Here is a 17,152-nt window from a genome sequence, read left to right as displayed (position 1 = left end):
GGAATAGTGGCAGGGCCTATTAAAAATGGAAGTGTAACTAAATATAATTACAATTGTGAAAGAGCATTGTGCATAAGAACAGTGTTTCATGAGAATCAACTCCTAGAGGGTTTGTATATGTATAAATGTATATATTTGAGCATTATTATGAAAAGTAATATTTAGAAGAATTAATAGGTGATAAAGGCATACTTGGGAAAGAGAAGAGAGGAAGGAGAGAGGAGACTATACAGGTAGTTTATTATCATCATAAGAAATTGGGATATGGTTAATTATATAATTTTTTTTTATTATTTGAGTGTGAGCAGCGAATTATGAGTATGTGCATTTAGGCAGAAAGGATAAGAGAATTGTAATAATCCTGAAATTTTGAAATGTTATTCTAATGGAAAAACATAAAATTACTGTAAATTCCAAATTTATGTGTGAATTAATCAATGTCAATAGCAAAAAACCCTAAGTGATTGCATCCATTATGTATTGATTCTTAATAGATAGTATCGGAATTTTTCTATTACTGGTGGAAGACTTAATTAGCAGGTTTGCTTTATGGCCGGGACATATACTGAAGGAGAAGATATTTATCTTTCAGCGTTAAATGAACCCACCATAGACTATGGCTTCCAGAGACTGCAGAAAGTCATCCCCAGGCACCCTGGAGATCCTGAGAGATTAGCTAAGGTAAAATGCTTTGGAAACTGACATGTGGAAACCTTTCTGTAGAATTTCAGCAAACTTAGACAAATTCAGCCATTTAAGCCCCATTAAAATTAATTAGGCCTTGCAATTTGGCTAAGTTTTAGATACAAAACGCTCATAAAATACCTACTAACTATGAAATATATTATGATTAATCTCTGAGGAAATGGGGAGTCTGAAAACGTGGGCCTATAAAACAGATATACTACAGGCGTATTCAGCTGATAAAACATTGCCAACTTTACAAAAATAAATATTTGCATAATTGCTTAGATGTGGAAGCTCCCACTCCTTTGTATTTAAATATGATTTTATTCACCCATAATCGCAAGGGCCCATTAATCCACAATCAATTAATTATTCATTGAAGGCCTACTATGTACATAGGTATTTAATGAAGAGGAAATGTCTTTATGACATGAAATTTCTATGAAATTTTTATGAAATGCATCAGTTTTAAATGAACCTGCTTGTGAAAATTACATTATTAATCTTGCCCATGATGTCAGCGTTCTTTATTTAAAAGGTACATCAATTTATTGTCATTCAACTAATGAGAAACTATTAATTTTTACATTTATATTTGTACGTTACAGACACAAATTATAAAAACGCTGTGTTCTCTTTTTGGTACTGTGCGTAAAATTTACCACAGTTGCTTCTACATCACACCTTTATTTTTTCCTGGAAAAATCCCCAGCCCCACCATTAAATTAGATGATACCTGGAAAGTAGGTTAATAGCAATTTAAAAGGCTGTAAAAAACAGGAGGTGGAAAAGACAAAATGAGAGGGAAGGGATTAGTGATTACTAATTCTCTCTGCTTAAAGTGAACAGGGGGAAATATTATTGAAAGAATTCATCTTTATTAGAAGAAAATTTTACAAAAGGCATTGCCAAGATAATTTCAGTACTCTGGACAACTCCTTGGCAAGCAGCTAAAAGCAGGTCCATCAATCATTTTAAGAATATTTGGTTAATTAGAGTAGTGTATTTTTTAATAGAATGGTCTGAAAGTAGTTTTTAATAGGACTTCCGTGACATTATTAATTTTAACCAACTTCACCCTCAATTTGGTTGTTTTTTGCTTTGGCAGCACAACCATTTATGGAGCTATTTTATAGAGGGGAATTTCATGTAGATATATATTTATAAAAATATATATTTGAATTATAATCTACCTATCAAATCAAATATAGAACCTCTTGGCTAATTATTTCCATTTGGGGGAAGGAGGGTGTGAGGACTCCTGGTTTTTATTTGTAATTTTCTTTTGTTTGCCATTTTGTATTTTGCCTTTAGTCGTACCCCCGCCCTCTCTTTTCTTTTCCAGGAAATGCTGTTGAAAAGAGCTGCAGATCTTGTGGAGGCCCTCTATGGCACACCACACAATAACCAGGTTAGACGCTCACATCTTACACCCTGTTGCGTTTGACCCTTCAGGCTGGATAAAACGCTCACCTCCACCTGCCATTTTGTAGGACATCATTTTGAAGCGAGCCGCAGACATTGCCGAAGCCCTCTACAGCGTCCCCAGGAATCCCAGCCAGATTCCAGCTCTCTCCAGCTCCCCAGCCCATGGGGGCATGATGGGCATTAACTCCTACGGCAGCCAGCTCGGGGTCAGCATCTCAGAGTCAACACAAGGAAATAACCAAGGTACCACCTTTCTCAAAGTCCAAATGCATCTTATATATTTAAAAGGTTGGTTCTGGTTGGGTTGCAGTGGCTCATGCCTGTAATCCTAGCACTCTGGGAGGCCAAGGTGGGAGGATTGCTTGAGGTCAGAAGTTTGAGACCAGCTGAATAAGAGCAAGACCCTGTCTTTACAAAAAATAGAAAAATTAGCTGGGCATGGTGACACACGCCTATAGTCCAGCTACTCAGGAGGCTGAGACAGGAGGATCGCTTGAGCCCAGGAGTTTGAGATTGCAGTGAGCTGTAATGATGCCACTGCACTCTAGCCTGGGTGACAGAGTGCAACTCTGTCTCAAAAAATACACACACACACACACACACACACACACAAAAACAAAAGGAGTGGAAGAAGTCAGAACCTCAGTCCTATGCCATCAAACAGAGTGTGTTCCCAGATAAGCAATGCAATCATAGATTGGATTATTTCAACATTATAGATGATACCATATTGGATTTTGAGCTTTTTAGGTACCAGGTAGAATCTCATTGACTGGAAACATTTAAGGATAAGACTGACTACTATGAATTTAGAGGGGTTGGGCTTAGGGAAACTAGGCTAATAGGTAGTAAGTGAAAAAAATTTATACTTCTGCTGCTGTGACAATCAGGTTTCATAATAGAAAGAGGCTGATTATTGCTATTATTCTACTCAGATCTCCCCTCCTGGTAACCAAGAGTGAATGGCTTGGTTTTATTTTGTGTCTTCTATTTTATGTTATCTCATAGATGGTATATATACAACAAACTTATACAGTCAACTGTGCTTTTACATATATATAAAGAATATCATGTAAAGAATTTTTTTCATTGAGGTTGATCTTATTAAAGTCTAAGTTTTTCATAAATCATTTTTTAAAAGGAGCAAATGTTCCTAATTATGTCCCTAACCTGGGGATAATTTTATTTCTAATTTCATTCATCCATTGGAAGAAAATTCCTCATTCTTTTGTCCAGGGTGAGTTGTTCTTACAAAAGAGTAGATGGGATATATTATTACTCTCTCTCTCTTTTTTTGTTTTTTGGTAGACATGGGACCGACCCATGGACCATATATCAAATTCTTTTTCGTTTGGCAATAAATTTGGGTTGTTTCCTAAATAGTGTTAGAAACAGTTGTCCAGAGTGATTTATTTCAGGATAGATTAGGTGTCTGTGCTGGGGTTTCAGAAGTCTGGGGAAGACATTACTCCTTCTCCCATCCCAGTCACGGAGTGTGTCCCCCTCCCCTCAGTCGCTGATGCCTCGAAGTCCTAGGTCAAGGAACGGCACATTGAGATGAACTCATCAATGCTTTTTACATGAAAATGATCCTCACTCCCACATAGCGCATGGCAGTGACTTTGAACTAACATTTCCAAAACCGTGTTCCATAAACTACAAGTGGCCCTGGAGATGTTATTAGGGTACCTTTTCCCTTTATCCTCCACAAAAGTTGCTGTGATATGTTAAATTTGGGAAAGACTAGGTTAGCAAAGTTAAACCAGTTTATTTCAGATCTAGGCCTTTCATATGTGAATCTTCAAGAAATGGCTACAGTACTTATCTGCCCAGCTCAACGTGACGGCAGAATGCTTTTCTCAGTGACACCAATTATGTGTCACGGGACCCCAGTGTCCTGTGAAATACGATTCAGGAGATGGCACTGCTCACTGCCATTGGTCATTCACTCCTAGGTGTGAGCTGGCGGTGCCGGGTGCAGGTCTGGAGGAGGAGGAGGAGGGGGGCAATGTGAGGGACACAGCCTTGTGTGCGTGGGAAAGAGAGGAAGATATAAAAGGCTGAAGACGGATTGCAGACTTGCCACCACTGCTCGTGGCGACAGGTGCTGTCCTACAGCCTGGGCCAGTGTGGACCTGTGCGAGCCACCTGTGTGTTCCAGCTGAGTCACCTGGGTTTTCCCTCTCCTCAAGGGTACATCCGCAACACAAGCAGCATCTCTCCGCGGGGATACTCGTCCAGCTCCACGCCTCAGCAGTCGAATTACAGTACCTCCAGCAACAGTATGAACGGCTACAGCAACGTCCCCATGGCCAACCTGGGCGTGCCAGGCTCACCGGGATTTCTAAACGGCTCACCCACAGGCTCCCCTTATGGAAGTAAGTGCCTCCTCTGCCCCGCCACGCTTCTCTGTCTCCAGGGCTTACTATTCAGCTTTTGGGGGAAAAGTTGCATTCTTAGATCTTCCTAACGTGTCGGGAAGCAGCCTAATTTCCTGATGGGAAGTCCTTCCTGCCTTTCCTTCTTTTCCCTTAGCTGGACTTTGGCTCATGTGGTTACTTAAGGACTTCTGGGGAAAGGAAAGGAATGAAACGATTCCCTTCTTATAGAAAAAGCGGATGTGTAGCTTGTGTAGACAGGAGTGACGAATTAAGGTTCCATTTCAGTTAACAATATGTGCACCCTTCATTAGGCACTTTCAGATGTAATATTTAATCTTACTAAGAACTTCACAAGGCCAGTAGTATCATCTCCGTGTTACAGGCGAGAAAGTTGTAGTGCACGACAGTTAACTGACTTGCCCACGATCACACGGCTAGAATATAGCAGTGCAGGAATTTGGGCACAGAATTGATGCCTTTGAGTTATTTTGTGTATCACACCATGCTACTTTTTTACTTGGTGACCTGGCTCTCCCCTCCCTCCAGTACCTCTAGAGGGGTGGAAGTTGACTTCGTGCAATCCTGTGATATATTGAGACAGAAACTCTTCATCTTAATCTATGGTCTAGCAGCGAAGTCCCTGCTCTGGGAAGTTGGGAACACTCCTTTGGGTTGCTTTGGGGGTTACGCCAGGAGCTTACACAATGGTCCCAGGAGCCTGAGAGAGTGTGTGTTTTTCAAACCTACGTAGGGAATACTTCAGGCCAGGGATAAGCTGACATGGAGAGTCTGGGTGATTGAGTGGAGTGTTCTAGAAATGCTAGGTCTTGTCGCAAGGTTCTGCAGCTTGCACACCTTTCGCCCAGAGTGCTCCCCATGTGCCGGGAACAAGGACTTGTCAAGGGCAGCACATAGCCATGTCTGCCACGGTGTAGGAAGCCACATAGCACAGAGGCTGCCTTTCACAGCCTTTGGCCCTGTGGCTCCCTGGGGGGACACGCCCAGGAGTTATTTCTGGGTTATTGGTTCAATTCATGCACTCAGTGCTATGCACTGTGATAAAAATACAGTTCCAAGTAGCAAAGGGGTAGTAGAGGTTCTTCTAGTACAACTACAATCTTGTTGCTATAAAGATACGAGTTTTGTGTCTTGTCAGTGGCCCAGATGAATTAGGCTAGAGTGGTCTAGGGAAACAAACGATTGCTTGATTTGTTTCTTTACTTGTTTTCACCTTACCGTGTTTCAAAAATGTTTTGGGGAATCATCATAGTCAAATGGGGAATGTGAATCTATAAAACAGAATCTAATAAGAAACAGATAAAAAAGTATGTTTAGGAAAATTAGGTAAATCCAAGAGTAAGCACGAATGCCATTTGATCTATTCAAGGTGGCCATTAATTTGGTTCTGAGTTTACAAGATAGTGAAGCAAAGAGAGAAATACTATTTGTTATAAGGTTTTATGTCCACATGTTATTTGTTTATGTAGCTCAGAAATGTGGATACTTCTGTTGCTGGGATCTTGGAGAAGTCTTTTCCTTGCTTACGCATGGAGAAGGTGCCCAGTGTGGTTAAAGGGGCCACATTTTTAACAACCCCATCAGTGATGCGATGGCAAGAGATCCACTGCATAAATAATGTTACATAACGGTGTCGACAATATGATTAATTAAAAATTGCATTCTCTTTTACAACTTAAAAACCATGTCCACGTCCAGAGTCCAGCCAGATCCTCACAATAAACTTGTGGCATGGATATGATAATTACCATTGTCACATTCCCTTGTAAGAGGTGGTTATTAAATGGCTTACTCAAGGATTCATAGGCAGTAAATAGTAAAAATGGGACTCGAACACATGTCATCAGACTTAGAATACCAGGTTTTTAAATTATTCGATAATGAAAGAAATATTCAGTATATTTACAATGATGTATTATTAGGCTGAACCATATGAAATTTCCTCTATTTGACTATTTTTGATCTACAAAAATGACAATTTCATATGGTTCAATCACACATTTTTGTATGCATTAGGTTGAACCACATGAAATAGTTGTAGGTCAAAAATGGTAAGTTAATAATACAGTATGAAGTGTAGTTGTGGGGAGAGGAGAGAGAAAGAAAAGATGAATGAAAATGCCCAGTTGGGTGTTAATTACTTAATGTTTCTTACTAGATAATTCTCTGAGTAGGGAGGAACCCCTTCCCATTCTAGCATGTGGCAATTTCCTTCCACTGTCCTTTCGTGGCCACCTAAACCCACTGCCACAAGAAGTATAACACCACCCCAAATCTTCAAATCACCACTTAAAACAAGACAGCATACATAGAATAGGAAAAAGAAATGGGGAACACACCTTGCTCAACCAGGAGAGGGAAAGATTGGAGAGGACTTTCCCCCAGCTCCTGCTGTATCTGGTGTGATCATTCGCTCCTTCGCCTTCGGAGGTAGGGTCTGAAGGAGTTGCAGACTGGGAATGGGATTCCAAACCGTGCATTCATTACAGTCAAATTCTCCTACTGAATACCCAGTGGAGTTCATTACAATAGCACCTGACCCGTATTTCTAACCAGCAAAGTCTTAACTTCTCCGGAAAATATTTTAAAAAGCCCAGGGGAAAACCTTATGTCATTTCTGTTGCTTGTGTCTGAAAACACATTCCTATGACTTTTCTTTTTATATTTTCAATGCATCTGACATGGCTGGACCATGCCACAGAGCCATCACCTGCCAGAGACATTTAAAAAGAAATAGAGCCAAGCCTCTCGGTCAAGTTCGACTTGTATTACGGCCAATGTAGAGTATCAAAAACCTGCATCTTTACTGCTTTTGCTCTCACACTACTTCCAAAATGGCCAAACAGATGTTTTTTCAATTTTACATACAAACTTCACTTCCTGGCGGTAGCAGTGTGCCAAGTTCCAGCTCAGTGCAAGTTTTTTTATGGCTGAATTCTAAACCCCTGACAATAGGGGGTTATAATGAAATGCTGACAGACCCCTTAGCGCCAACAAATGCAATGGCTCAATGCAAAGGAGGATATGTGCCCGGTGAGTTCCAGCTGGGACCGTGTAAGCCAATCAATCCTTGTAAGAAGAAAAGTGGTTTTTCCTTAACTCCCCATGTTCACATAGATTTCTGGGCCAGATGTGCTTGCCTTTACTTTGGCCTCTGTCCATACAGAGAGATGTCCAGAGAAATTCTCAATTGGAAATATGTGTGATCAACTTTCCTAAAATGGTGCTTTCTGCCGTCCCCAAAGACGGTCTTCTCAACAAGCCTGCAACACCCACGGGGGACCATGTCTTCCAAAGCAGAACAGCCACCAAGCCAATGCACAGTTTGGACAGAGTCCACACAGGCAGGAATCCAACCTGTGACCCGACCTCAAGGACTCCTACTTCACTTACAGAGTCAGTGACAGTGCCCTGGGCTTCGATATTTTTATATTTTCAAAAATAAATAGTGAGGTACTTTCTATTATAAAATATTAAATGATTATTATAGAAAATATAGCACATATGAAAACAATGTGCTTAATATATAATTATACATGAAAATAATTTTTAAAAGAAAGTATGCTCTGATCAAAAGAAACAATGTCTTTTTAACATTTTGATTGCACTTTTTTGGAAAAAAATTCTTATTACAATAGTTCATAGTCTCACGATAGATAATTTGCAAAGCGTATGTAGGTGAAAAGAAAAATGATGCACTCTATTTTATGCAGAGATAGCCATTGTTAACTTTAGGATAGACTTCCAGGCATGGATAGATAATAGTTTGAAAACCGCAGTGTCTGCTGTGATGTACAGCTAATGGGATTCTGCCATGAGATCAGAGGAGGACAGGGTGGAAGCGGTAAAATTCCCAAAGCCACAGTTGGAAGGTAGGCTCCATAAAATCTTGTGCTGCAGACTTGGGTCCTAAGAATGGAGAACAAATAGTAGGAACGATGCTTGCTTTCAAAGTTGACAATAATCATCAAGCTTTTCCCAGGAATTTGAGAATTAGTGTCTTTTTTTGTATCAGAAGGGTTAGCAAACAACTTTGTTTATAGGCAGTAAAATTTTAAGAGGGGAAAATTATCATTATTCAAAAAAGCTGGGCAGGCGCGGTGACCCACCCCTATAACCCTAGCACTCTGGGAGGCTGAGGCAGGAGGATGGCTTGAGGGCAGGAGTTCGAGACCAGCCTGAGCAAGAGGGAGACCCCGTCTCTACTAAAAATAGAAAAATTAGCCAGGTGTGGTGGTGTGCACCTGTAGTGCTGACTCTAGCTACAGGTACACACCACCGGAGGCTGAGGCAGGAGGATCACTTGAGCCCAGGAGTTTGAGGTTGCAGTGAGCTAGGATGATGCCACTGCACTCTAGCCCAGGGTGACAGAGTGAGACTCCGTCTCAAAAAAAAAAAAAAACCAAAAAAATCTATTATGCTCATTGCTAAGGATTATACTTATTATTTCTATTTCTTCCCTTTTGAAAGATGTAATGGCTTTTACTGGCTTCTCCTACACATTCATGGGAGAAAACTTTGATAATAGGGATAAGTAAAAGGAATAAATTTGAGGATAGTCATAATCACATCAGTCAGAGATACCATCATCGAAAGTCTGGATATATAATGCATCCTTCTAGACTTTTGCTATGTGCATTTTTAAAAAGAAAGATGGATTTGATGTATGTTATTATGTAATCTCTTTTCATATGAGGGGCACATATTTCCATGTGATTAAATATTAGTTTACAATGTTATAATGTTTTAATGTTTGCATAGCATTCTATTGTACGGGCATAATATAATTTATCCTATTGTGGGTCACTTAAGTTATTTTCCAATTTTTCATTACTATAAAAATGCCCTTGGATCTATTATTTTTGGCACATTCATGATTATCTCCTTGGAATTAATTTCTAGAGATTAAATTAGTGGGTCAAAGGATAGGCACATTTTAAAATACTTTGATATATATTGCCAAAGTCCCTCCAGAGAGGTTAATTCTCCCCTCAGAAAAGAAAGAGTATGTTTCCCCGCCCTGTTAATTTTTTCTTAATCTTTACCCAGTTAGTAAGTGGAAAATAACATCTTGTTACTGTTTTCATTAACATTTTATTACTAATCAGTTTGAGTGTCTCTGTATAGGTCTCTTGGACATTTTCATTTCTCTTTTTTCTGACTTTGTATGTCCTTTTTCCATTTGTCTATTGGGGTGTTTTTCTAATTATGAAAACTTATTAGCTATTGAGGATATGAACATATCTAAAGGTTTGCAAATATTTTTCTTAATTTGTCATTTGCCTTTTTTGTATGTGCTACAGAAGTTTTTCATTATGTGGCAAATCTGTCTTATGAGCTTCTAGTTAGGCTTTGAGGTTGAAAGGATTATGTAAACTATATAACCTGCCTTATGGTTCTACTAGCACTTTTACAATTTTGCTTTTACAAACAACTCTTTAATCTACTTAGATTTACTTTGGTGTTTAACGTAAGGAAGTGCTCTAAATTTAGCCTCCAAATGGTTAGTGTATTTTTCCATGCATTTTTTTGCCCACTAATATAAATGTCACCTTTATTAATTCTCATGTATACCCAGGTCTGTCTGGACTCTGTTTTGCTCTAAAGATTTGTCTCAATTTATCAACATTTTGATATCTGTTAAGTGCCCCCCTTACTACTTTAAAAAAAACAGGTAAACATGGTAATTGTTGAAATATACAAATCAAAGTTCCTTTTAGGATTTTTATAATAATTGCATTACATTTTAAATTAAAACTGTGACATGACGACTCTTCCACGGAGAGGCAACCATTTTTGATCTAAGGAATTGCACTTTAGGTTGGCATTTGTTGTCACAAAAACATTTTCTGTACAAGTGAGCCATGTGCTGAATCTAAGTGGGATTGAATATGTGTGTGAATGTCTAATTCACGTTATAAAAACCTCCTTGATCGTGGTGGTTCTGCTATTGTAGACATGGAAACCAAGGCACCATTTTGGGGCCCGCATGGGTCACATAAAATAGCAGGGTCAAGTTCAGGGCCTCCTGAGTCTCAGCTTTTCTTTGGCCTCTGAGAAAGGGGAGAGGTGGTGGTGTTTTCTATTTAATTGGCGCTGTTTCTTTGGAGCTCTGAATATGACCCCCTCCTAAAATATGACCCCCTCCTAAATGCTTAACCCTGTATCTCATCTTATTAGACTGAATTAGCCCCATTTTCTATTCATTTACATCTTCAAGTATTACATGAGATTCTTCTAGAACTTTGTCCTCCTTTCCAATTTTTTTCTTTGAGGAAAGAGTGATACATTCAGATATGTCCTTCTGCTAGCTCTTTAAATCAGGGCTACCTAAGGACAAGTAGTTTTTAGAGAAAGCTCTTGTTTTGAAGTCTTTGGATTGTGGTTCTGCTGTGGCAGACATCATATTGGAGGTGTGCTGTATGAGTGCTTTATCCATGCAGTGGAATGAACATAGCTCAAAGTACACTTTTATTGGGAGGGGAAACAAGGGTGCAGTCTTCCACAGGGTATCAGAACATTTAATCTTCAATTCACCTTGCGCTTGGTCTTTCAATTGTAAGGCTCACTCAGGATCGCACTTTCATTCTGGGCTTTGCCGTGGGCCTCCAATAATTCTTTTACCAAGTCATGGGACTTGGACAGTTCCGAATTCTGGGGATTATGGTCAAATGAGTCCCTAAAACTTGTGAACTCTAGGTTACCCCTTTCCTGAGCAAGTCGAAGATAGAATTATCTTCTCACATGATGTAACTTGGTGGGGCACTTCATTGTGTAAATTGCCTTTATTTTTCTTGGAAATTGTGACATTTAGCTTTTGGCTTCCCTTAAGTCATTTTAATGTTAATAGTGGTGTTTTTTTCCCTAAACATTATGTCAGGGGAGGCTGACTTGTAGTTTTATTTCCCAGGAGCCCTGAAAGTACAGGGGGAGAGAAACAATCCTCTACATGTTAATAAACTTTTACATTTAATGAGGAAGTGGCCCACAGAGATGGCACTTTCAGAGAAGATATATAACCCTCCGGGCCAAACCTCCAGAGTCATAGGAGTTACCAGAGAGGCACATAACTCCCAGATAGGACTTCTTTTGAGGGTGAAAAAGCAGTTTCCATTGCTGGGTAGATTGGATGGTTTTTTTTTTTTTTCAGGCACATTGGGTGTCTGTCTTCTCTTGCCAAGCTTCTACTCACGAATTAAGACCTGTCCCAATACCACCTCTTGCTGCTTCCTTAGCGTTGTGTACACTCCTCCAATAGGATCATTACTGTATTAGCAGTTGTATGCTCCTCCCACTGGACAGGGTGGGAATGTTGTCATGTTCAATTTTTTTTTTAATCTCGGCAATCTGGATCAATGCCTGGAAATTAATAATTTCTCAGTAACTGTGTGCCAAGTGTGTGTACTGGAGAAAGACCTTAATTTCCGGACGAGCCCCTGCTAAACGATGATTGTGCCTTTGCTTTCCAGTCATGTCATCGAGTCCCACCGTTGGATCTTCCAGCACGTCCTCCATCCTCCCATTTTCCTCTTCAGTTTTTCCTGCTGTCAAACAGAAGAGTGCCTTTGCCCCTGTCATCAGGCCCCAGGGCTCCCCTTCCCCTGCCTGCTCCAGCGGCAATGGAAACGGATTCAGAGGTAAGCAGAGGTACCACTTCGGGGGTGAGTGTGGCCCATGTGCCACCGAGCAAGAGTAAACAGCACAGCATCAGGTCGTAGCTCCAGCCGTTCACCTGCAAAGTGATGCTCTGGGGTTTTCACCCTGAGGTGTGGAGTACAACCGGGCTAGTGCTGTGTCTCAAAGCAAGATGGCGGGAAACAGAGACGTTGGCAAACCCTGCAGGTCGTAGAATCAACCGTGGTAGAGCCAGATGTACAATCTAGGAGTGCTGGCTACAACGCCATTCCACTGTTTCCCATCCTCTGGTGCATACACGTTCCCTTGGCAAGTATAGACAGAAGCCATCAGGAAGAACCAGCAAGTTCTGAGAATTCTGGTCAAATTGATAGCAGGTGCCTGATCAGGGGTAGGGGAGGAAAGAAAGGAAAAAGGCACACTGTTTTTAAGAATGAAAATTAATATCACCTGTCAAACTCATTTTTGAGCAATATCCTAAAATATAAAATGACATGGTGGAGGGGAGGTAGTTGATGGCAAAAGAGCAAATTGCTGAGCAGTGGGGCTCACTGGCACCCCACATTGTTTTTAGGCGTTCCTCGCATCTTGGTATGAAAACATGATGAACTGCATCGGGTAAAGCCAGGAAGAGCAGAGGCTCAGGTAATCCCTCAGACTTCAGTCCCTGAGGTCAGCGAAGTGTGATATGGGGGGATGGGATCTGCCTCGTGGCTTGGGCCACCTGGGAGGCCTGTCCCATCCTACTGATGGCATCTCCTTGAAGTTAACTAACTTGACAAAGAAACAGGCTCAGTCCACCTGCCCTGAGTCTCAGACACAAGTGGTTTCCCTCCCATCATTAGGGGACGTGCCCAGAACTTTCTCACAATGGCTGAATAGTCACTGTATCTTCCTTCCCCATAACCATTTTGGTGATGATGTTTCCAAGTTCTGTGGTTTTATTCATGGACCTTAAACCAAGTAGAGGGCCCAACAGATCTCAGGGAGCACAGGCTTTCCTCCACACTGGCAGGAGGGATGCCGCCTTTTCCTGGAAACTCAGCAAATACATTCAGTTTCACTTAAAGGGTCACTCAACCTCTACTTGTCAGCCCTCCTCTGCCATGAGGAAGCAGAGAGGGCTCTTCTCCCTCTAGAGTGGCCAGGACAGCCAGTAATCCCCACTCTGCATCTTGCTACCTGCCCAATGCGTGTTACCAAAGTCAGGTTTTAATCAGCCCAAAGAGTTGAAAGGCAGCTGTACCTGGCCATCCTGGGGTTCCCTGTGGGAGCAGCGGAAATAGGCAGGAGACCCTCTCCAGGGTCCCCAGCCATGCAAACTTCTGGTCAGGCTGATGGGGTGTGGCTGAGCTGGGCTTCTTGACCATGTGTGTAGGAGCCACGACTTGGTTCCACGTAGGCACAGGCTCTAGCTTCATCACTGCGCAGTCCCAAGCCTCTTTTGGATCCAACAGACAGTTCCCTCCAAATTTCTCTGGTGATTTGAACCTTAAAAAGGAGGAAGAGGGGAAGGTGGAGAAGGAAAAGAAAAGAAGCAGTACCTGCCAATTTAGGGTCATAGCCTTAAACAAATTGCAAAGAACTGTGAAAGTATCAAGTGATGTGGAGAAACAGAGGAGAACCTTACAGAGTTTGAACCCCTGGATGAGCACAAGCCTCGATGTCACCTGTGTGTGCCAGAGTCCTGGATCAGCTCTTTTCCAGGTGAATTTGTGCACATCATTATCCTCTGTATGATAAGAAAATCAATATAGCTCTCCTCAGGTGGCTGTGAATTAAGGACATTTTCCACAGTCTGGCAGGACAGAGGATGTCCTCAGAGGTCTTGCCCTCTACTCTTCCCCACTTTGGACCAGGTGAACAGAAGTTCAATGTCCAGCAATAGGAGGTACCTCTAGGTGCAGAGAGGGAGGACACCAAACTGAGGTTAAATGCAATCTCCGTGGTCCCTGAATGAAGGAGTCCTGGGATTGCAGGGGCCTGACAAGCTGGGAGCTCTGCCTCTGCAGAGAGAGGTGGGCCAGAACAACAAATGTGATCACAGGGTGGGAGGCTCTTCTCCACACTATCGGCAGGTGAGATGGTCTTAATCATCCACAGAGAGCAGGCACAACCAACACTCTCTAAGACTTGCTGTTACTTAGCGCTACATGCCAGCTGCCAAACGCAGAGAGCCTTTCATGAATTGGTTCCTTCACGTCATGCCATTATCACCATCTTTAGTTAAGCAGGTTGTCCAAGGCCAAACAAGTGGCTGATGACTTGAACCCAGACGTTTGGACTCCAGAGCCTGTGCTCTGACAGTCCACTGTCCCTCTTCTCTACCTTTCACACCATTTCCCATAGCTACTTCCCACCTGGGCCAAAGTTAAGCATCCCTCTCCCCCAACCAAAATGCTTACTTTTCCTCCAGTTAACATCCACTCTCTGCTGTTGTTGGCTGTGGTTTCTACAAGCAAAAAGTCAGGGTCTCCAGCACGCAGAGATCTACCCCCTCCCCAGTCTAGATGTGGGACTAGGAAGAGAAGAAATATCTAAAATCTGCTGTTCTCCAGCATGCAGGGGATCTTTTTCTTCAAGTAGCTCTGCCCTTTCATAAGCTCCTTTGGCACTTCTCTTAGCACTCAGGAAAAGGAAGGGCCTGAGGAGTTTTAAATGCAATAGACAAGAAGTTACAGTTGAGAACATGAGTCCAAATTCTACTGCCAGAGAACTACACCTCGGCATTCATGGTCCCGCCTCATCCATCAGGCACTTACAGTTGATGAGTGTAGATTGTCAAGATAATATTATACACTATGTGTCTGATTCATTTTCCAGCTCCCTCCAGGAGAAAAAATAAAATGAAAAAACTCCTACACTCTGGGATAATTACTAGGGTTGCTATATCTCTAAATCATCAGGGAGTGTCCAGAATTGAACCACCTTTATTGAAAAGTTACATCGATTCAATATATAGTAATACAGGCAAAAATAATTAAGGCTTTACTAGCTGTGTAAGACCTTAATCCAGATCTCACAAACATTCAATAAAGGCTGTATGGGCAGGGAAATAGATGGCTGACAATTTTGCCTGAGAGGACTGGCTGGCAAGAGAGAGAATTTTAGCCATTTGCTTGTAAATTTAGTAAGCACCACTCAGCAAAATCCTTGTATGATATTTGTTAATCCCCAGCAAGGAAACTATGCTGCCATTTTCTAAGGAGGTGAAGATTCTATGGGCCCATTGTCCAAAAGCCAAAGCCAGAGGAATATATTGAGCTGTGTGTTCATTTCTCACATTGAGGGAAATGCCCAGACTGGCATTGTCTACATCCTCTTAGAGGAGACATTAGATTACTGCACTTGGAGAGAGGATGGGGAGACTCCCAAATTAGGAACTGAATAAATCTCCCATGCCAGTGGATCAGCATTTGTTAGTGAATGAGCATCACACCTCAGCAGCGAGTACCAAGATGAGCTAGTCAAAAAAACTCATCAAATTTAGGCTAGGATGGAAAGGAGGATTGTCAGCACCTAGAGTTCCCTTTCTTCTTCCAACTAAGTGATCTGCAACAGGTCTGAAAATTAGTCTAATAAAAATACACATGTATTATGATTTAGTTTACCTCTATTATCTCAGGTACACAACTCATTAATATGAAACAAAACATCACTCTTGGCCTCCCAAGCAAAACTTCAACCATATTCCATAAGGCTTCAGTGCTTCTCCTAGGCTGTCTGGGAGACCCTACCTGTGGAAAATCAGTTCCCGCATCAGCTGAGGGCACCCTCACATGACTCTGCCATTCCCTCTAACGTACAAGGTCTCATTCCTGTGTCACTCTTTCCTTGCAGCCATGACTGGACTTGTTGTCCCCCCGATGTAAAGAAGAGGAAAAACTGCTTTGTTATAGCACAAAACTACTTACTCTGATGGACCAATAATGAGGAAAGCACTATGAGCTCTTTGCAGTGGGGAGAGTGTTGCCCCCCAAACGAACACGATGGACAAACTTGGGTATGCAAGGAGCCGGCATCTCATGTCCCCTGGTAGCTCTGATGATGGCTACACAAACTGACCCTCCTGGGGACAAGGACAAAAGAGGTCATTGACGTAGTCAGTGCTAAGAGCAGAAATGCAATTCTTTGTTATGAACATTATGAAAACCACCTTCCTATGTTTGTAAAATATTTAAGAAAAAAATTGGCAAACGATTAATGCTTAATATTTTGGATACTATTTGTTTTTCTTTGTAGGAAAAAAAAAAGTTGAAAGTTTCTATTTTCTATGAAGCCTTTCAGATACCAATTTAGTTTATGCAGAAAAAAAAATTGAACAAAACAGGGTACCAGCATGGAAGACTTTCTTAAAATGAAACCTGAATTGAATGATGAAATGTTGTATGTGTGTTTGCTTATAGTTTAATCTCTTTAAAAGAAAAAAAAAAAAGAAAAATTTTAAAATGTTTTACCATTATTTAAATAAATAAACATGTAACTTATTGTAAGTAGAAGTTGAGGTAGAAATTAAGACCCCTTTTTTTTTTTTTTGGAAGGGAGGAATTTCTCTTCCTGATGTAAAATGATGCAAACCTGTAGTAACAAGTTTTAAAGGTGTGTGATTATTATTGCAGTTACTTACCTAGATTCTTATCCCCCATCCTACGTACCCCTCTTTTTCCACCATTTTATTGACTCATGGGCAAGAATGTGTAACTTATATAGATTCCTACAGAGCAACATACAGCAGAAACAGAGACTTGAGTACATGCATGTACGCAAATACTCAAACCCATCAACTCATTCTCAGCTGCTGTCTGATCACACCACATGTCCCTTTTGGTGTTCACTCTTTGGGAATATTTTTTAAAAATTCACATTAGCTTTCAACATTCTCCCCTGAGCAATGCAGAGAATTCCTGTGTTTTAGTGTGGCTCAGGCTTTGAGCATCCCAAGGAAAGAAGTAGCTCACCTTCAAGAAGACCCAAAGCCACATGACTTAACTAAGGGGCCCCTT

At 41.3% G+C, this 17,152-nt stretch overlaps 1 protein-coding gene across 5 annotated transcripts in view; it reads left to right on the top strand.

The window, feature by feature from the left end:
• Positions 1–16,642, top strand: part of EBF2 (early B-cell factor 2) — a 180,017-nt gene extending 163,375 nt beyond the window's left edge. For 4 of the 5 annotated variants that reach the window (XM_012662956.1, XM_012662954.1, XM_012662953.1 and 1 more), the window contains 6 exons: positions 593–681; positions 2,033–2,098; positions 2,181–2,358; positions 4,308–4,493; positions 11,984–12,151; positions 15,990–16,642. In XM_012662956.1, coding sequence (XP_012518410.1) covers positions 593–681; positions 2,033–2,098; positions 2,181–2,358; positions 4,308–4,493; positions 11,984–12,151; positions 15,990–16,021 — 719 coding nt within the window. In that variant the 3' untranslated portion in view covers positions 16,022–16,642. The remainder of the gene's footprint in view (positions 1–592; positions 682–2,032; positions 2,099–2,180; positions 2,359–4,307; positions 4,494–11,983; positions 12,152–15,989) is intronic. The other variant, XM_012662955.1, reaches the window with a different exon arrangement.
• The last annotated feature ends 510 nt before the right edge of the window (positions 16,643–17,152 follow it).

This window comes from Propithecus coquereli, unplaced genomic scaffold (assembly GCF_000956105.1).
Source record: "Propithecus coquereli isolate 6110/MARCELLA unplaced genomic scaffold, Pcoq_1.0 Scaffold79, whole genome shotgun sequence".
Lineage (NCBI taxonomy): Eukaryota > Metazoa > Chordata > Mammalia > Primates > Indriidae > Propithecus > Propithecus coquereli.
Note: the sequence above shows the minus strand (reverse complement) of the source record. Positions and strands in the feature narration are given on the sequence as shown.